The 22,238-nt window shown below is 28.5% G+C and overlaps 1 protein-coding gene across 3 annotated transcripts in view; it reads right to left on the reverse strand.

Moving 5' to 3' along the window:
* LOC411760 (metabotropic glutamate receptor 7) overlaps positions 1–22,238 on the reverse strand; it is a 35,500-nt gene that overhangs the window by 5,140 nt on the left and 8,122 nt on the right. For 2 of the 3 annotated variants that reach the window (XM_006567284.3, XM_395227.7), the window contains exons 2-5: positions 9,292–9,475; positions 4,725–4,940; positions 1,077–1,208; positions 192–371 (exon numbers count right to left, since the gene is read on the reverse strand). In XM_006567284.3, the coding sequence (XP_006567347.2) occupies positions 192–371; positions 1,077–1,208; positions 4,725–4,940; positions 9,292–9,441 (678 nt within the window). In that variant the 5' untranslated portion in view covers positions 9,442–9,475. Of the gene's footprint in view, positions 1–191; positions 372–1,076; positions 1,209–1,359; positions 1,471–4,724; positions 4,941–9,291; positions 9,476–22,238 lie in introns of those variants that run through there. The other variant, XM_026440194.1, reaches the window with a different exon arrangement.

A 22,238-nucleotide genomic window follows, 5' to 3' on the forward strand; every position in this document is an offset into this window, starting at 1 on the left:
ATTAATTTGCATTTAAATGTTAGAATAATGCAAATTTTGAGTTTAAAAATATAATATCACAGTACAATAATATTAATACAATATAGTAGATGAGTTTAATCTATTATTTAAGAGCAAATAGGAATTGAACTATAATTAATGAAAAAATAGTGGCGTTATAATACGCATGAAAAATGTACAAGTATAATTACCTTCTCTCCATAATCACCTTCAACCGCAACCGTGGAAACGTACTTCCAACCGAGTTGATGAATGATTTCCACCATGGCTTGAGCTTGAAAATTATCTGGTGGTACAACTCTACTAAAATATTCGAAACGACTCTTATCCGACAGTTCTGTGCTCGTTGATGCGTAACTTATTTGCGGTATCTGCAATCGGAGTAATTATCATTTTTCTTGATTATTTCTTCCAATTTTTTTCCTTTTGTAATTTTAATTATTATTTACCATTATTTTGGAAAATAAATTTAAATGAAATAAACAATACACTTTCGTACAAAGTACAAATGCGATATTTGATTCATGCTTAAAACAAAAAAATATTTAAAAATAATCAAAAGTCTAGAAATCAAGAATTCATCCTTGAAATTTTTAAATTTGCATCGGAACATTTTTTCTTTTTCTTTTTTTTTTACACATCTTTGATGTTTAAAATCTTTTGATATGTATGATTCTATGCGATGTAAATGTATTCGGAATCACGTAGGTGGAAGAAGCGTACGATGTGGATGGCGGATAGGGTTGAACAATATTAAAATGAATGGAAAAAATGTAAAACAGATTTTTTGTGATTTATTCTAATATTTGCCATTCCCTTTAAGCTTAAATATATCTGTACACGTATATAATCGAATGTTTGACAATATAGTTATCGCATGATACGTAATCGTACGATTTTAATCGATCGAAAGAACAAATATCTAAAGTCAATACATTTGATTTCGAATATTTAAGTTTTTCAAGTTTTAAAACGAAAAGTTTAAAGTGAAATAACGAAAGATTCAGATATTTTTCATTCATATTTCATGCGAAATATTTAATTTTTTATTTCAGCGAGCTTTCCACCTTACTGACCTTGAATAATCGCAGAATATTGGCTACCATAATGGAGACTACACTGAAGGAGGCTCCTATAACACCTGTGACAGGTTTATGGGGCACGTACATCGGCGGTTTGTCATTTTCACATTTATATTCCGATATATCCTGAAAATAAGATAAAAGAAGATTTCAATCGTATCTATTCTATCTTGCCAATCGAATTGAGTAAAAAAGTATAGGTTTTTCACTTATATCCCAACAACAGTTTATTTGTTATTAAAAAATTGTACTCAAGGATTTTCAACAAATCACGTACAAAAAGATCTTTATGATAAAGATGGCCAGATCATACACGCGTGTGTTCTATAGTAAGGTGTCATGCTGTTCCTCGCAGTCCCCGTATCCCCTTGGCGACAGGTGTCACAAGACTGAAATTTCACGTAGAGTAATTTCAGGGCAAAGCGAAGAAATAGTTAAGTTAAGTTAAGTTAAAATTTGTAAATTAAAAATTTTTCTCCTTTTGTTTCCTTTCTTGAGCTTGAACTCCTCTAATTTGACAAATTTTTAAAACAAAAGAGGATATACACGAATCATCCACGTATATAGAGTAAGTAAACATGTCTTAACACAAAGAGTAATTTAATACAAAGGATAATACGTCAGATAATCTGGCTACCAGCTGTGCACTCACTAATACCTGGGTACCAGATGGTCGTGGATGTGAACAATATTACCTTAGTATCACCTTATCTATTGTTATTAAGATCGGATTAATTTTAAATTGACTCTTTGATTAGAAAATATTTTCAATTGTTGATTTAAGGTTTAAAAAAAAGATATACAATATAATATAATAAAACGAACAATCTAATGGAAATTTTTAAATAGTTGATTTTTAATTGCCGTCCACAACTTCTAACGGAATAACTTTGTTTCTCTTTCAGAGAAGTAGTAACGAGCTAAGAGCGTAACGGAAGGTTGTGATTTATTAAAAACTTAGGAGACAAAGAGAATGGAGAGTTGTAGAAGAGACAAGAGACATACCTCAAAGTATGGAGAGTATACAGAGTTTTAAAGAGGCGCTTTAGGGTACATATGTTAGAGTTTAGCTACGGAATTATAGTCGTTGCAAGTTAGGAGCAATTAAAAAGATATATAAATTTCATCCATGATAAACTTTACCATTATATGGTATAATTAACGTATTAATAAACGCACATTAATTCACCGTAATACACGCAACAAGAACAGAATGTAAACTGCTTATTAACATACCGCAAGTTGTTACAATATGTAATTGGATGGTATTCCAACTGCAGAATATCAAAGAGCTTTGTGCAATATAATAGAAGATCAATAGCAATTGTGATAATTCTGATAATATTATTTATAGCGAATTCACGCTCTTATATTATTTTCAAATCGATTTTCAATACGATACGTTGACCATTGATCTGTCAAATGATAAATATTCATATTGATATCTAAGAATGATGGATATCGAAATTGATTTCCATTCCTTATAATGGAACAGAAACATTTTCAGATCTGTTGTATCCGTGATCGCAATTTTATTATATTCGAAGTAAATTCTTATTCATACATTGCACATATCTTGAATACATACTTCTACATAATTCTTCTGCCTTGTTTACTGACCTGGCATACACTATTGATTTTAAGTGACCCCACAAATAGAAATTGGAATTTTCCCATGTCAACACATATGTACAGTGATATATGAAAATATTCGTACACACGCTACAATTTTACATGTACGTGTAATTAGGCTTAAATTTCCAGTTTTGATCCAGTATTAAAGATGATTACATTCACTTGTCCAATTTTGGTATTATCTAATAGCTTTTGCTAGTTCAAAAATTTGATGGTATTAAAAGTAATTCAATGGCAGAAATTTTAATTTTACCTCTCTTTTGATATACTTATGTAAAATTCTTTCTTTTCATTCAAAATATTAAATATTTTTAAGTTTTACTTTGTTTTAATTTCAAATTTATTCGGAATGCATTTAAATAATGTGTAATTTTTCTTTACAACTTTTTTTGGAATCTTTTAATTTTATTTGAAATAGAATTATTCGAGACAATTCATATTAAATTTATTTTATATATGGAATATATAATATATAATCGTAATTCTTAAACAACATTTCACTTGATATATAATTCAATGCATTTTTGAAAACATTTTATGCTTTTAGAGATATTTTCATCGATAAACACAAGAAATATTTATATTGCAATTTTAAGAAAGATAATGTTTTATGTATCAATAAATCTGAATGAATATGAGATAAAATTTTTTTTATATATGTTTCTATAAAAGTACCGTTATAGTAAAAAATAAATGTACGTATAATTGGATAAAAAATGTGTTTAGATTTAATAAAATTTTAATTTTCACCGTTTTATTCATGGTAAATTTAATATTTAAATGTCAATTAAATTATCATACTTCAATCGAGACAGAATAGTGTAGATAATTTATAGTTCATTTCGAAGGTACAGTTTATTGAACAATGAAATGTTCAATTAAACGATTTTATTCGTTGATTTGTTTATCGACAATCTCTGTACAACGTGAAATTATTATCACGAGTTCCAAAAATAATTGATAAACAGTTGATGATTCATTCAATCTATGAATTTCGTGGTTTATTTAAATTCGGAAATGTTATTATAATTATAATTTTATATTACAAAATAATTTCAATTTCAATATTATTAATATTTCGACAAAAAGTTGGGAATAATTTTCACCGTGGACCACTGCTATTTCAAAATATAAAGTTATAACGGAATTAAAATTTAATATTGATAATAAATAATTATATTAAAATTAGTAGATGAAAAAAAAAAGTTTTTGTTCAGATTTATACATGTATACATAAACAATACAAACGTCCATTATGTTTGAAATCAAAGGAGATGACAGGATATCGATTCTAAATTTTCTACTTCAAATCAGATACCAAAGGAATGGTGGCCTTTGCTAAGGATATGTCTGCATCAGTGCTTATCGCCGCATCTGGATAAAATAAAAGCTCAGGGGTAGCAGATGCTCTTCCAAATCATTTCTAGTCGAATAAGAATTTTAAATACAACATGATATCTCTTCTATGTACCTTCTGTTTCTTTAAAAAGTTAATTAAAAATTTTATATAACTTGTATAACTCTTTCTCTTTTATATCGTTATCTTATAAACTCTTGTTAAAATTACAATAAGACTAATTTTAAATATAATTTCAATTAACTCATTTATCATTATTAATCATTTATTATTATATTAAATATTTTCAATTAATACTGTCAATCAATTTTATTGAAAATAAATTCTAAAATGAAAATCATGTAAAATTTAATATAAATAGAATCTAATAAAAGTAAAATTTGAAAGTGATCGATGTTACATCTATTAACTCTATCGATGTTAAATAGGTAAATTTCAATCTATCTTGAATGAGCCTTGAAGGCATATTCAAGATAAACAAGATAATCTTAGAAAAACGTGTAATTGCAAAATAAAATTCCTCGAGAGCAACAAATTTTAAATTTCAAAAAGATCGCAAGAAAGTATGAATTTTTAAATCAATAAAATTATATATATATATTTTTTTACAACTAAGACAAGATTCTGAGATATAATTGAAATATACTTACTTGATTCATATAGGATCTAACAAATTCCATACTCTGGTCAAGCGCATAAGTGTCACTGCTGCAAGAATCGAGAATAAGTGCGCCCAAGGTGGTGTTAGGTAATAAATCATCGTCTGAATTTATCTCGTCCAAAACGTACAACATAGCCTCCAAACGTTGCATCCCTTTCTCCTCTTTCACCGCGCCGCATGGTGATTGACCGATGGAACCTGCCACCTTTGAATATAAAAAGAATACACGGCCATGAATAAAATACACGTGTAATATAATCGACTCTCACAGCTTGTCCGATAATCGTGCTTTCTTACATCTTGTTTTTATATATATATAAATCTAAGTTTAAAAGGATTTCTTCATAAAGAACGAGCTTTTATTCAAAATTCTTCTTCAAACACGATACAAATAATCTATTAATATTTTCACGGTTCACAGAAACGTGTAATATTTGCAAAGATAGGTTTTTTAAGAATAATTAATTAAGAAATTTTTTAAAGAATAATCCTTGAGAAATAAAAGATCATATTTTGTAAATGATATAACATGTGAAAATATGTACAAGGTAAAATATTCTTTAACAATATTTTGAATTATACATGTATCGAAAATTTACACTCATGTAAGTTTAAAAGAATCTACACTCTTATTACGAAATATTAAATTATAATATTGTAAATAATTCTCATTCTATCTTTGATTCCTTATTCGTGTAATAATAAATTGTCACGGAGATAAACATCAAATAGAAGATGTGTATCTTGAATTAACAATTCTCTTTATTTGTAAATTCTCGCAATAAAAATGATAATCAAATAGCAATATCAGTTTTGGCCGATCGACAGAACCGATTGCCGATTTTAAATCAAGTTACAAGTATACATAAGAGTCAACAACATTTCGAGAGCGAGAAGATTTGTACAAGATTTTCACAATAGTATATCTTATGTTCCACTTTCTGTATACGTATAGTGTATGTATCTATATAAGGTGAGATAAATAAAGCGTGACAAACTGTTTTCTCCGAAACTACTGCAAATATTATTTTACTTTTATTAAATTACGAACGATATAATAAAATAAAAAAAAAAAAACGGAATTTTTCCAATGTAATGTGATTAACTTTTGGAAGAAAAAGTAGCTAGAAAAGAATTAATACGATTTTATGATTTACGAACAAAAATTTCAGCACATATTACATTTGAATGTATGAATCATTTTAATTGCTGAATCTTTTTTTTTTTTGTTGTGAAGGAAAGTTCGATTTAAAAAATTGGAAATAAAAAACTAGAAATTTTAAAATGTACGTAATAATAAGAAAAAAATTCGAACAATATTTTCTGTTTCATTTTTTTGAATCGTATTTCAATATTTAAAACTACTTCTCGTTTCGTTATTTATGAAGCCTCGTAGCTTCTGGTTACAAGATTCATCCTGTTGAATTTTCTCTTAACTCGACTTGAATTTTGATTCGTCATTGTTGGTCGCATTTTATACGAAATAAAAGCAAAAAAATAATAATTCGAAAATATAATAAGTTATATCTAGTAGTTTTTATAATAGCATGAAAGTATTAAGCAATAACTTTATTTCGCGTCAAAATCTATTAGATATTTTGAAATAATTTTGTAATTGAATTAAATAAAATTAAACGAAAAAAAAAAAAAAAAAAGAAATAATTTCATAAGCTTTTGTAGTTGCATGTGCGAGATACTATGCGAGAAAAATTGTATTTGTGACGCAGTCGGCTATGTCGAGGTAATGGAGACCGGAAATTGTTGGAAAAATTATTTCGCGAAAAAAAATTTATATAAACACGAAAGAAAATAAAAAAAAATTTCAATTCATAGATGGAATATTGAAATAATTTAAGGAAAAATTATTTGTTTGTCTTTCAAATAAACTCAAGTATAATTATATACGAATATAATAATCAAACAAAATATCTGTTATTTATGATATATAATTATTTGTAGTATAAATTATATGTTATTTAAACAATCATTGTTAAAAAATATTACTTAAATTATAACATATCTATATGTGACATGTCTTATGACATAACAATAATTTTCCATATATTTATTATTTTGTCAACAAATATTAATTAATTTATTTTTTTATTACGATTTTCTTCTCTTTTATGATTTTGATCTATATGACCTAGATATCCTACTTTTTCGTTTTTTGAATGCGAGAAAAATTCAAGTTTCAATAATTTGAAAAATATTATTAAACAATACTTTAACAATACTTTAAAACTCTAGTGACTCTCCCTGGGATTTTAATCTCACAATAGACGATTTTCTGCAGTTTCATTTCTTTTCCATTTGATTTACTATCTTCAGAAACTTTCTTCAGAGATATTAAAAACTGACACGTTTTTCCCAAATATACCTTCCTTTATTTCCCCATTAAATATAAATGATTTTTTTACAGATAAGAACTTTAAGAATTTTCATAACTTTTAAGATTTAATAACTAATAGTGAAGGGATAAAATTTTTTATAATGTAATTAATATAAGAAAAAAGGATATCTGGAACATCTGAATAAATTATTAATCATTAAATCATAGTCTTTAAACGATTAGTATCATTTTAAAGTGTATAGTATAGACTTAATTTACTATTTAACTGTTAACGTGTATATCGTAAACAATTAGCTGTTTGTGTTTATCTTTTAAAAGAGAATGCACGCTGGATGAGTCCAACAAATTGGCAAAGTTTTGTTAAACAGTGAAAGGAACAGTTGGAAAGTTTTCGTTGGTTCAGATGTAGCATAGATTCAACCATTAAAGCTAATTTGTAGAAAACTGAACCAAATTACTCTTACATTCTCCTCCTATTATTTTATCTTCTATCTATCTAATATAATCATATTTTAACAATGGAATTATATGATATATTTTTTTTTTCACAGAATGATACCATTTTGACTTATCAAAAAACAAATATTCTTCAAGTTTTGTAGAAGTCAATTTCCATTTTCTCGCACCAATGGATTGCCCATCGAAAGAAAATCCATCCATGGAAGAATCAAAATTGATTCTATTTGATTTATTGCTTAATACACGAAGAAAATTTAAGTTACATATTTATGCGACGATTTATATGCGTCTTTTAATTTCAAATATTTCGCGATATTTAAGGCACCGAATAATTTTAATTTTCAACAATAACTTTTAGCAACAGGCCAAAAACAAAAATTATTGCCATTTAAACAAGAATTAACCTCACGACTCATCGTGATCTCTGTAACTGTAAATCCAGACAGTTTGTCTTCACGCTACTTTTAAAGGATATACGTAGCATAGATCTTGGACATTAAACTGTCTAAAAGCGGAGCAGAGGCGAGTAATTCGCTCTTGAAAGCCGCATATGCATATATGTCAGCATTAATACATACTTGCACTGAATAATTAATTGCCTTCCTGGTGGAAACCACGTTCACGTTCACGGATTAGATTAATTAAAAAGGTTAAATAAGAGGATTGATCGGATCTCGATTAGAGATTATTCGAAGATATAAAAGTTAATTTTTGATTTCGAAACAGAAAAATACTACGTAAATCGAACAATCGATGATACTTTGTATGACTCGATGCATTCACATAAAGATTAAGTAGGAAAAAGATTAATTAGGAAAAAGAAAAGTATGTATTTTCAATTCCCTGGAGCTTGTGCGAAACGCGCCACTTCTATCAATAAGTTAGAAGTGAGAAAGAAAGTAGAGCGCAACATTTCTGATTATACATAGGAGGACAAAAAAAGAAAAAAGAAAAAGAAAAAGAAAAAGAGAAAAAAGAAAAGGAAAGGAAAAAGAACGTTTCGCATGATTTTTTTTTTTTTTTTTTTAAGCGATTATAACGATTCGATAATTCGTTGAAATAAATGAGAATGATTTATTTATTTGCGAGAATATTTAAATTCTTTCTTCTATTTCTTAATATTTCTCACCTGTCATTCAATATATTTTTAAACCTAAAAAAGATGTTTAAAAATATTTATTTCAGAATATTTGTTCGGAGGGAAATGAATTTAAATGCAGAAGATGAAAAAGATTTGATGAAAAAAGAACCCTGAAGTTTATAGTTTTATGAAAATATTAATGTCCTGAGTGTATTGCAAAATATTTTCAACGATATTCTACAATCTGTTTTTCTTTTCTCTCGAAATATTTACAAAATTCTTATAAACGTTTCTTAATCTCCTCTTCGAAAATCCTCAATTTTCCTCCATGATAATATACAATAATACAATAATACAATTGTCTGATTTCTACGATACTTACGCTACAACGGATACACATAACGATGACAGGATATAGAATCATATAATCAATGATTATTTAAAATTTTTAATAATCGAACGAAAGTTTGGATTCTTATGGAGCTTACGGCCTCAGAAATGAAACTATTATAGGCAGTTATCGAAGTTAGTTGAATTTGGTAAGTGGCTTAGTCGAAGTTGGTAATGAAATTTAATGACACAATGAAGCCGGGAATGTAATGGAATTTTGCTTTCATAAATCAATTTGGGACTATTTGGTTTGAGAGTACGATGGAAATATACCTGTTCGTGCATAGGAAAGATTCCACCGAGAATAACGTCACCATTGATACGTATAAGCTTCGAGCCATCTTCATCGCGCCCCTTCCGAATGTGGCACTCGCATACAACGAGAGAACACGAAATCCATGTTAAAATTTTCGCCACACTCATCGTGTTCGCGAAAGCTTAAATTGCTTTCTAATATCTGAAAAAGTAAAATTGAACAATTATTTCCTTTTACCGTCTCGTTTTTATTAACATATACAAGTTTACAAAATTTTAATTTTTTTTTTTTTAATTTAATGAGGTATTTGTGGATTAAAAATATTTCTTCAACTCTTCAGACTAATGTAACACACGTACATATGTGTTATATATGTAAAGATACTTTTTTCAAGAAGAATAATATCAGAATTATTGGTCAGGATTATCGTGATGAAATAAAAAGTGTGTAATAAAAAGATGAAATGGATGACGCTTGTTTCTATTCGTAAATGATAAAATTTTAGAGGTTTATATTTTTCCAGTAAAAATTGTTTCTTATTATTTGATCAGAGAATCAAGAGAATTTAACTAATTTACAACTTTAATTAAAATTTCGTATTTTGAAAATACGAAATATTTACAAACGCAAAAGTTTGGTAAAGTCAAATAAATGTAGAGTAAAATAAAAAATTATTGTTTATTTCGCGTATCATAGATCCCTACGAGATCATTTCTGACAAAAGCTGGAACAATGTAGCTGACAGGATTTTTGTTCCCAACTCCACACAAAAGTATTGATTTAGTACTCGCTTTATCTACTTCATCCAACATTTCTCTCTCTCTCTCTCTCCAACTGTTCTTTATTCTCTATCCTTTCTAATATAAAAATTTTATTTACTAGCCAAACGATAAATCTATGATACTTTCATTACACATTTTAATATATTATTAGAACGTTATTTTCGATAAATTGAATATCGACTTTTAAATTAGAATTAGAAGACATTAGAAACGAAAGTTGGAATTTAAATTTGAATATAAAGGGTAACGTAATGTAATTTGTTACATTAATCCCTACTATGAGCTCGTTGTTACTTATTTATGATTACAATTAATTATCGTGACCGAGAAAGGATTTATTGCATGAAATGTTCTTTGTATCATGCTGAATGGAAAAACCAATCATCCAATTATTTATTCGTATTATGGTTCAGTTCATGATATTGATCTTCAAAATTGTACAATTATAACAGGAAATGGCACCTCTCCGATATAAAAAGAACTGATTGCTCAATTGGATTTAATTTGTTCGTGGAATATAATCGTGGTATATAATCATTGAAGCAGAAATCGGATTAAAACATTTATGAGAATTAATTAAGGATTATATTTACAAAGACTAAATATTAGATTTGATTGTGAAATACTAAATAATAACATTTGATCGATAATCTAAATACATACATATGGTTAATATGCGTGCAAATGTTTGTAAAAATGATTTCATCCTTTGAGAACAATTTTTCAACAATTCCAACAAGCATACAGGAATCATTTTTAACTCGTATTAGAATATGAACACAATTCTGCAACGTTCTCTTTCGTTATGCAGAAAAATAATTAATTATTCGGAATATAAATAAATTTATAATTCATTAAATGCATTTTGTATTTATCCTTGAGCAATGAAATTGCATTCGAATGGAACGAAATAATTTGTTGATATTTACTTGATAATGTAAATAAAAAAAAATTCGAAGAATATAATTTATTGACAAAACGAAGTATGAAAGTTACGAATTGTGAAAATTAATTAATTAATTTACGATAATTCAATTTTAAAAAAAATAATATATCAAATTATAATAAATTGAATTAGAACAAACTATTTTCTTTTCTTTTTTAAATAAAAAAACAAGAAAAGGAAAATACTATTTGTGCAAAATAACTTGTGCAACACTATTAATGACATCATTTAAGTGTCACGTTTCACAAATGTAAATTCACCACGTGTGCGCATCGGTATCTCATCTGAAGTTACGAAAAATGTATGTAATTCACAGAGAGTTGAAAAATACGGCATTGAACATGAAAGTCACGTTGAACGTTCCACGTAGGTCTTATCAATGGGACATATGTACTCCACTCGATACAATACGAAATATCCAAACTATTTCTTTCATTCCTGACCTCGTATCTCTCTTAAAATCGTTATATCGTTACATATGTGAATTTGTCTTGATACTACGTAAGGAATATTGGAAAGTTTGTACATGATAAAACGTGCAGAATTCCATTAGAAAATTAAAGATCATCCTCCTTTCCCGAAAAATGTTTCGAATGTAAAAAAATTTAGATACATTATTATCTTGATTATAAAAAAAAAAAGAAATAACAAAAGGATCTTTCATTTTACCACATTTTTAATCATTTATGAGAAGAAATGAAGAATAAGATATAATAGTGCGAATTAATTTCTTGTATGTTATATTTCTTATTATTTTTTTAAAATAATGAATGGTATATGGATAAATAATAATTTTAAGGTGCAATGTTGGAACAAGTTTAAAATTAAATCGTAAATATTCGATGTAACATCCAAATAAAGTTCCTAGATTCCTATTTCTAGAACTGGTATCTAAACTAAAATAACTTTTGCTAGGGGCAACGAAGTTTGTTTGAGAAATTTATTGACTGGGACGGTCATTGCTTTCAAATCTGAAAAATAGGGGACAAATTTTGAAATAAATATTGTAGAAAGTAACATCGGTAGAAAATATGATTAATCATGCCATATTTCTTTGTATAATTCTACCGTTGCATGTAGCTCATATCATAAATTTTTCTTAATTTTTACGAATAATGCTATGTTATCAAATTGTTGTATTATGAAATCATATGTTTCGTTATTAAATTGAATAAAAAATCGTGGAAATTCGTAATTTTTAATTTTCACGATTCATGGATAGATTTATGAAAGATCAAAAAATTTTGATATTTGCTCGTTATTATTTTATTCAAATATAGATAACATAATTTTTATAATTTTTACAATATTATTTATAATTAGACGATATACATTTCCATGAAATAATTAATTTTATTAAAATGAAAAACTATTCCGATATTCTTAAATTTCAATTAGGTCATTCGTATTTTAAAGATTTGATTTTAGTTTTAATTTAGCTTTTACATAATCAAGCTTATCTCTTTTGTTAACTAAATAGAAAGTGATTTAAATCCTGCTAAAATGTTCATTCCTTTGTAGGGAGATAAGATTAAAGAACAACGAATTAACAGAAGAGGATTAAAAAATTTCTTTTATTCACTTGCAGAAGTTGGTGTTTTGATATTCTAGATGAAGTTCAGCTAAATGAAATCCGGTATATCAATTATTTGGAGGAAAGTTGTTGAGAAATGATATGTAATTTATATTTTTTATAATTATATCTCGATCAAAAGAAATATAAATATAAAACATATATTGAAATAAATTGTTATACTATTAAACTATTACTAATAAATGAATCATTTGTACATAAACGTGATCGAGAAAAATCTCTCTGAAAACTTACTTCATTGTAATTTTTCTGATTACAATAAAAAGTTGAAGACAAAATTTCCAGAAACATGTTATCCTTGTGCAAATCACTGCAAAACTATCATTATGCAAATATTTTGAGTTAAGCTTGCTTTATGTGATATTGCGGCGAAAACTTTTTACTATCTTTATGAAAATCCGTGGATAATTCAGAAATTAATAACTACAACGAAATTAATAATTAATAATTTTACAAGAAATCGATCGTTTATATAACTCTTTAAATCATGCGTAATTTTTATGGGATGCAATCTCAACTTGGAAGATTCTTTCTTCTATCAATCATTTCCACGAATCGAACTCTCGATAGAAATTTCCGCGCGTAAAGAAAATTCTACTCGTAATTTCGAGTAAAGGAAAAATTCTATCCGTAATTTCGCGCTCGATCGCGTTATCAATTTTTCAAATGAAAAGAATTCGCAGCATGGTGTCCAAAAAAAAAAAAAACGATATTAGATTGTCAACGCCTTTATTCTGTACTGCAACCAATGTGTTTTCTTTACATCGTATTTCTGTTCGATACAATGAAATACGAAATACGATATTTATTTTAGCGAAATTTATCATCACCGTTCTCGAAGAGAAAAAATTGTTTTTTTTTTAATAAAAATTTTATCCCACTTCCCCATATCATTCGATCGTTTAATTATAACGAATCGATCGACGAAGATCATTTGAAAATTTTTTCAAGGATATTTGTATGACATTTGATTTGAAGGTTAAGAATAACTTGAAGGTCGTTTGAAAGTCAAAATGAATGATCGATACCACTCGTCACGATGGAAGAATAAAATTACTTTAAAGATTGTCCTAAGCTCGCTTGAACATCGATCCATTCGTTTAAAATGCTTTGAAGTTAGTTGTTCAAAATGTTTAGTTGTTGAGACTAACATAGCACAACATTCCCCGCATTCGAAATTGTCTAGTACTAATTTAATAACAAGCAATTAACAAGCATAGAAGAATTAATAAGTTGAAATTTACGAGTTACAGTAGATGTTTTCCGTGTCACAAATCGTAACAAGCAACATTTCGAAAGCAGGTTGTAGGTAGGAATGTAGCCTATGACATCAGAAAACTATTACTGTAACTGTTACGGAATGAATATTTATAGTGGGGATAAAACGTAAATATCAAAATTGCGTGACTGTTTTCCAATAACGAAAAATGTTGCCCTTTAATCTTGCAGATTAAATCAGAAAAATCTAGTGAAATCTGTCGAAACAAAATTTTTAAACGTTACCGAAACGTTAATTATTACATGCTTTTTGTTTTGTAAACGTATTTTTGTGGTTGTCAAATTTTTTTTTTTTAATTTTTAGAGATGGGATGAAAAAATGATCATTTTTATTCCAAATTAAAATTTGCAAAAATCCTCCGTATAATCTCCTACGAAGAATTTATCTCGTAAGTTCGGAATATTTTCAATAATTGTTTATAAATATTGCATTTTCTTAAAGATTTAAATACCTTTCTTTTCTCGCATTAATTGCAACGAGTTTCCAAAAAGATTCCAGTTTCTTTAATTATAAAATGCATAAAAATAAACTTATCTTAACAAAACATCATTTCTTGGAGAAAAGATATTTTAACAGAGATATCGAGTTCCTTTGCAGTTCCTTTCCTTTAATTCGTCCATACGTGAAGTAAATATTTGCCCATTCGATATTGGTATAAAGTTATCCAGATAACACTTTATTAACTGCATTAAACAATGTAGACATTAATTTATTATCGCACATCTTGTTTTTCACGGCACAACTTTTTTTCTTCTCCAACACGTCATTAATTCGTAATAAATTATAATAACAGAGAAATTATAATAACAGGGAAGGAATAAAATTTAAAAAAAAAATTAATTTAAGTGTTTTTTTCGATGCTAATAATTTGCAGTTATCAACGGAACGTTGATATCATGGCTACTTCTTTAACGTCTCATGGCTTCTGTGATACAAGAGGCCCAGAGGGCACTCGAGCTCACGCTTGGATAACGCTTGATGTAAAGTAAGGTTATATTGAATAAAATTATGCAAAATATGTATCTTCTTTATTTTTACAATGACGTAAAAAAAAGAAAAAAAAAAGAAAAAAGTAACGAACAACTTGTCAGCATATAACATTTTTTGTTCAAACTTTTCTTATTAATTTTTTGCTTAAAAAAAAAAAACCTTCAACTAAAAACAAAACCTCACTCGAGTTTTCGCATTACGAGTAAATTTCTTTTTTTTACGTATTAACGTGATAACACGCTTATAACGTGTGTTTATAACCTTAACTGTAATCACTTTGTATAATAACACAACATCGCTAATTTTTATTAAATATTCTGTTTCTCTTAAAGTAAGAAAATTTCACCAGTAAACTTTCTCGTTAAAATGAAACCATCATTATGTTTAATTATCGAGCCAATTCATCGAGGTAATCATTTTTCATTTACCTATCGACGGGCGGAAAAAAATTTTCTTCTATTTGTTCCAAGTAATTAAAACTTCGATTTATCAATTTACAATCTAGATACGATCGATTTATTTTTATGCTCTAATTTTTCATAAAAATGAAACGAAAAGTGTTTCAATTTGGTCAAAGATAGAAAATGTTGTAGCAATTATATCCCATCTCGTTTTATTTTCTTCGTAGAAAGATATGATAGATGATTTATAAATAGTTTCGAGCAATAATGAATATTTTCCTTCCTCCACGAGTCATTATCGAACAAAGCGATACTTAAAAAGTATCAAAAACGAATCTTAAAAAAACGCGCGGAAAAAGTAGACGCGAAATAAATATCGATATTAAAATATTATATTTCGTACATTTATCACAAATCTTGAAGGAAGTCTCGTAATGAGTTATCGATCGTCGAACGTCCTTTATGAAAGTACAAATTACGATCTGTTACTATTATATTTTACTTTTACTTCCTTTAATCATCTACACTACGATTCATCGAGGTTTAATTTGTGCCTGCCTTCTTTTTCTTCTTCTTCTTCTTCTTCCGTATTTATATTTCAATAAAAATTATACAAGGCGAGTCGAATCTCCTTTAAATTTATATTAATTCCTATTTCATTTTTTTCACACTCGTGTTTTATATATATTTTAATACATAATTTTTAATACTTTATTTATTTACTACTATAAAAAGAATTTTTTTATCAGAACAGAAATAAATAAAAATTTGACTTTTAGAGAATGGTAGCAATATCGTGAGAAGATATGAGAATCTGAAGGAACTTAATAACTAATTAGTATCTCGTGTCGTCGCTTGTTCAATAGCAATTGCCGTGTTATATCTTTCCCGTAGAATCAACGACCTCGATACATGAACCACCACCCTCGTTGCCGAGGTACAGTTAATTACTGGAAAAATCATATTGAAGAGGATGAAGATCGACAGTTAGCCACCCAAGGTGGGAACCGTACAACCATAATATGCCCTGGAAAATTTAGGTTTAAAAATTAAGTTGAGAAAATTAAATATCGTAAGAAATTATGCTCCTTAGATAATTCGTTTTCGAAATCGTTTTTCACGAATTTAAATCGATGAAATTAAATCGAAAGAACGTCGTTAATGAGAGAGTTAATAAGAGTTATTTCTTAGAGGAGAGGGAAAAATATTTTTTGAAAAAGATACGGAGAGGATGGGCTCACAATCATCCTTGTGAAAATAGGTATTAACGTTTACTCGGGAGCAGTAAGTCTACACGTTGCACGTTGCAAATTTAACACGGTGCAAATGTTCATGGAAAATTTCACGTACGGTACGAACGTCAGTGCGAATATGAAAAAGTCTACGTGTACCAGGACATCCGCCAATTTCGTATATACGAATGTCAATAGAAAAATCCATATACGTACAACACAAATGTCAAGAGAAACGGTGGAAAAATTCAAACACGTACGTACATGATCGTGGATAAAACGATCTATATATATAAAGAAAAAAAAGAAAATAAATAATCGATCGTGAGCTTAGAGAAATGTATTTATTCATTACAGATGGCATTTTAATATTGGCGATAAAAAAGGAGGATCCTCCTCTTGTTTCAATAATAAGATTTCAAAAAAATTCCCCGAATTGTCGTTTATCGTATTCTTTATAAATGTGAAAAATTTCTTTCGTGAATTGAATTGTTAAAAAGGAGAAGATGTTGAGCACAACGTGAATTCAATCGATATAGAGTGAGATATATTTTCTAGACGCATACATATATATGTATATGCATACACTTTTCGTACATATTAATGGATATTTGAGCTTTTTGTCGGTGAACGTTACAAAGGCATGTATAGGGTGTACCAAGTTTTTCCTGACAAGACAACTGTTAGAATATTCTACGAAAAAAATTAGCTCGTTGTTGTCAGATTTTTATTATAACATTTTTTTTTATTAAAATAATTATACGTCTTCTTTCAATTTTGTCTTTTGAATATTTTGACATTGTTTCGTGAACAACGTTTGAAACGTCTTGTAAGTATATCTTTTACCCTCAAAGTTAATTTTAGATGCAGAATAACCTTTCAATTTTTCAACGATCTTTTTAAATCTATTTTCTTTTTTTTTTTGCTACAATATTTGTTTCTTTTATATAAAATATCTGCATATTTTATTATTTTTATATTATATACAATTAAACTAAACAATTAAATTCAATAAAACTTTATTGAATTTATTTTCCACATAACAATTTAAATCAGAAAATAAATTTTTAAGTATTGTTTTTATATATTTATATTTCATTTTACAGAGTGAAAAAAGATTAATTTCACTCATAATCTCTATAATTTTTATACATCATTAAGATTGTACAGATATATAAATTGTTACAGATATCTGGATCTCTTAAATAGGGTCATATTTTAATTAACGTGTCTGGTGCACGAAAATTCGGGCAGAATTGGTATTTCATTTTTCACTTGTTTTACTTATCGACACCTCTATTGATTCCGGCTGGCAGTGGAGCAAAGAAAAGGCGTTTCTGTCGAAACGAAAATAATCCTCGTGAAAGAGGATGTCAATACCGTTTCCGTAATAAAACATTACAATAAGAAGTACGCGACGAGGAACAAGGAATAAAAAGATGCGGTTCTGCTAATAATAGACTTATAATTGCCCGGATAACACAATTATACCAATTTGTCGTTTTTTGCCTTATCGATTTATCTTAACAACTTGATAACAAGAATTTTCTGTAACAATTTTCTGCGTGTTTCGAAAAGATTAATTAATTAAGAGGAATCAAAAATCATCTAAACGGCAATATTCGTGGATTGAAAATGTTGAGAGGGCAATCTTGTTCAGTCATAATGGATATTCCATTCAACCAAGATAAAAAAGTTGGCTTTATCCGTAAAACTATTTTTACACAATGAGAATCGAGTGGAAAAGTACATAAAAAGAACAGAGGGGGGGGAGGGGAAGAGTGGAAATCTTTTCCTTAAATTTGACGAATAGCTTGATGTTTCCTCGGCATTCAGAGTACCTGCGGTCACTCCGAATATATCCAAAGATAAAAGTCCTTCTCTTCGGAGTTTATATCTTCCATTGAAGGAAGGAAAAGAAACCTTGACGTTAACGTCGAGCGATAATTTTCTCCTAAGGAAGAAAGGCGCGCTATTTTTAAGAGAGAGAGAGATCTAGAATTTTTCTTAAAATAAAAGCCACTTGCAAAAGCACCGGGATATTAATACAAGCGAACAAGTATGAAACTACTCTTATTCTCCAGTGATCACATTTAAGTCGTAAAAAAATTACGAACAATTTAAATGTTCAAACAGGAGGAGTTACGTTTACAAAGTTCGTAAATAAGGTATTGAGGAATTTTATGCTGTTTCCATCTATAAATTCAACCCTTCCTTTCCATCCATTCATGATGGATTCCGTTACTGTTACGATACGAAACATGTGATTATTTTCGAAAATATATAACACGTTTTTAAAACACGCGGATGGATACGGTATACACAACGAACATTAAATTTCAATATTTAAATTTCAGCTCCCGGTTGCGGCAAGTCTCAGAATTATCGTTTAACTGAAACTTTTAAAATCAATTTTGTTCCGCATCGTTAAAAGGTGCTCTACCCTCATAGCTTTTCCAATACAGAAAAATATCCCTCCTTTTGAAAAACTTTGGTAACAAGCCATGTCCTTTAAGTCCTTTTGATCCTCTCACTTGAGATTCCAGAAGCGGCGAAGCTATTCGTTTCAGATACTATATTAATCACCTCCCTTCCTCACGCAGATATAATTCTTTACTTTGCACACGTTCTAAAATCACGTATCAATTCACGAGCGCGTTTGGACGAAATAAATATTAAAGTTTTAAAAGCAAAATTTAAAATAGGATGGAAAAATGATCCGAAAAAATAATTATTGACCTCTCGTGAAAGGGGGAAATATTTAAGACACGTTTTCCTCGAGACACGCCTTTGTTGCCTCTACTATCCGCAATGTCTCGTATGTACCCAGAAAATAGATCCAAACCTTATATATAAAGGCTCCATAACCGCACACTCTATAACTATACAAAACAAACTATCCTCGTTCCAGATCATCGTGCTTCCTAATCTCACCACTTTGGGGGGTGATTCTCTCCGTCCATTCAAAATCCATAACTCGAGCCAATGAGAATAGAGACGAGAATCAACATTCAGATTCAAGGTAAAATTTGTCAAAATATCGAAACATTATACGTCCTATATCTGGATATATTAAAAAACATGTCTCTTCAAAATATTTCGATAACTTCGTTTCATCATAATTTTTACTTTTACATTATTTTACGTACAATCGAATCTATAAAAAAAAATCTAAATTTCAATATTGATTTATATCTAATTTGTTTCACTTTAAAAGCACATAAAGATTTTTACTAAAAATTAAATAAATGGATAAATGTTCGAACCGAAAGAAATCAAAGATTTTCGATGGTGAATAGTGTCGACACTCTATATCCTCGCCTGTCAATCAAAGTCGGGATATATCGTTTATGCGCCGGTCAACGTTAATTAAGAAATCCGCTAGTCCAGATACGCATTGTACAAGAGGATTTCATCCAATGCACGAACTTCAAACTTCGCGAACAATTATTTCAATCATTTATCGGTATAATAATGAATCGAAATTATTTTTGTCACAAAAGAGAAGAGAACTTTCGATATGAATTTTTTTTACATATTTTTCTCCGTTGTTTCCAAGATCACTCTCAATAATTATACGTATTTTTTTATCAAATAAAATTTGTTTTAAAGAAATTTATTCCACTTTCAACTTTAATGTATCAATTTATTTTACAATGCGGGATAAATGAATTGCAATTGAGAAAATAAAAAGTGGCAATGGTAATAAAAGAGAAAACAATCATCTTTCGTGATTGAAACGAATCGAAGATTCCGAGGGTAGCAACGTGTAATAAAATATCGTGTGATGTATAATAATATTTATGAAAAAAAGAATGTATATGAAATGGACTTTAAGCTGTTCTCTATAAAAACAGGAATGCAATTTCATTACTATGGAGTAAAAATTAATTGGGACGAGTGTCGTGACGCGAAAATCACTCCAAAATTATTAGACTCCACCAAAAAGAATTAATCGAAAATGCACGAGAGAAATTGATTTCAAAAATTACAAAGACACGGAGGATTGAATCGATCGAACATCTAATAAAAATTGAATTTTTCACTTTTTTTTCGTGCATATCAAAATCGTTTTATTAAAAAAAAAAAAAAAAAAAAAGAAAGAAAGAAGAGGAACATACATTACACGTATAATAAAATATTTGTTCGCCTGCTTTTAAAAAAAAATTTGTTCGGCATTATATCGCACGAACAAAAGATATGAACAAAGACGCATTGTTCATATTTCCAATCTACTTCAATTTCAACTTCCAATCTGTTACAACATGAAAAGTTGAAACAATTGTTTGTTGCAATTGTTCGACTTTTGTTATGGTCTAGATATAGATAATCGATATGCTACCTTTTCATGAATGAAGTTGGTAGTTACAATTAGATTTCATTACATCTGATTAGGCGATTCATGTGAGTGAAAAACAATTCTGATTGAACTGGGTTACGATACATTTATTCCAAGTGGAAGTGATGAAAATTTGGAGGGAAATTTTGAGTGATAGATAAAAAAAAATAAAATGTAGATACACGTGAAACAATAATTATACGATATCCAATATAAAATACGATTAACACGTAGAAAGCAGAAATATTTTAATTTAATATTCTGATTATTTTTCATCACGTTACATTTATATTTCTTATGTCTCGTTTTTATAATATCAATTATTCGAATATCCATCGATCACGTCATCTCTCTAAAAATACAATGGCAACGATTTCTCGTTAATTTTTATATAATATTATATACAAAAAAAAAGAAATATAAGCTTTCGATTCAAATATTTCTCTAATTATTCGAATTTTTCATTCGCACAACTTTAAATTTCAGAATTTAGATAAATTTTGTAACAAATGCACAGTGTTTTTTGAGATCTTTTCCATTCGTTAAATGGAATATTAACGAGATACGTTATCTCGTACGTGTAAAAACTGAAGAACAGCTGATATGAAGATTGAAACGAAACAAAACGTATCTTTTTAAAAGATAAGTTAGATTAGATTGTGACGTAATGACTCTTTTGAGGATCACATACGATTAATTAAAGTTATATTAAAGTTTAAAAGAAAAATCAAAAAAGATTTATAAAAAGAGAGTCAATTAGAAACGTCGTTCGCGTTGTTTTTTTTTTGTTGCTTCTCGATCGATAATCTTGTAATCTTCTTGTTCAAGCGATCTTGGAACAACTTAAGTTATCTTAACTTGAAGCTGTCTTGCATCGTCTTAAACTCTCTCGAGGTATGATCATACTTTAAACGTGTCGAGCGTACTCGATTGTCGTCTAAAGTGAACCCAATTACTTCGAATACTTATATTCAATCGCGAAAAGTCAAGTATTCGAATTCGAATATCCATTACTATTTATCTCCACTAATTCAGATTTTTCAGATACGATGTTATTAGACGAGGAAGAAGAATCGAACTGAATATCGATTAGGATCGAATTCGACTTCGTCTTTCTAAGATCTTTTAAACCCGCACAGGGTTCTGATTCTTCCGATTCGAACTTCTGATTAACTGATAACGGGACCAACGATTGAATACCGAACTGATTAAACAATCTTTCTTAATTAGCCTTATTCCCCGCATCGGGTGTCGACTTTTTTTCACTTCAAACTTATCCCTTTAAAGTTATTCGATTCCTTAAAGACCACTGCCACTAATTAGTCAAAAGTTTCAAAAGATGTCGCGACTCTGCTCCACTCTTCTGCTCGCCCTTTTAGAAGTGAAGTGATTTTAAGCGAA

Source organism: Apis mellifera, linkage group LG4 (assembly GCF_003254395.2).
Source record: "Apis mellifera strain DH4 linkage group LG4, Amel_HAv3.1, whole genome shotgun sequence".
Lineage (NCBI taxonomy): Eukaryota > Metazoa > Arthropoda > Insecta > Hymenoptera > Apidae > Apis > Apis mellifera.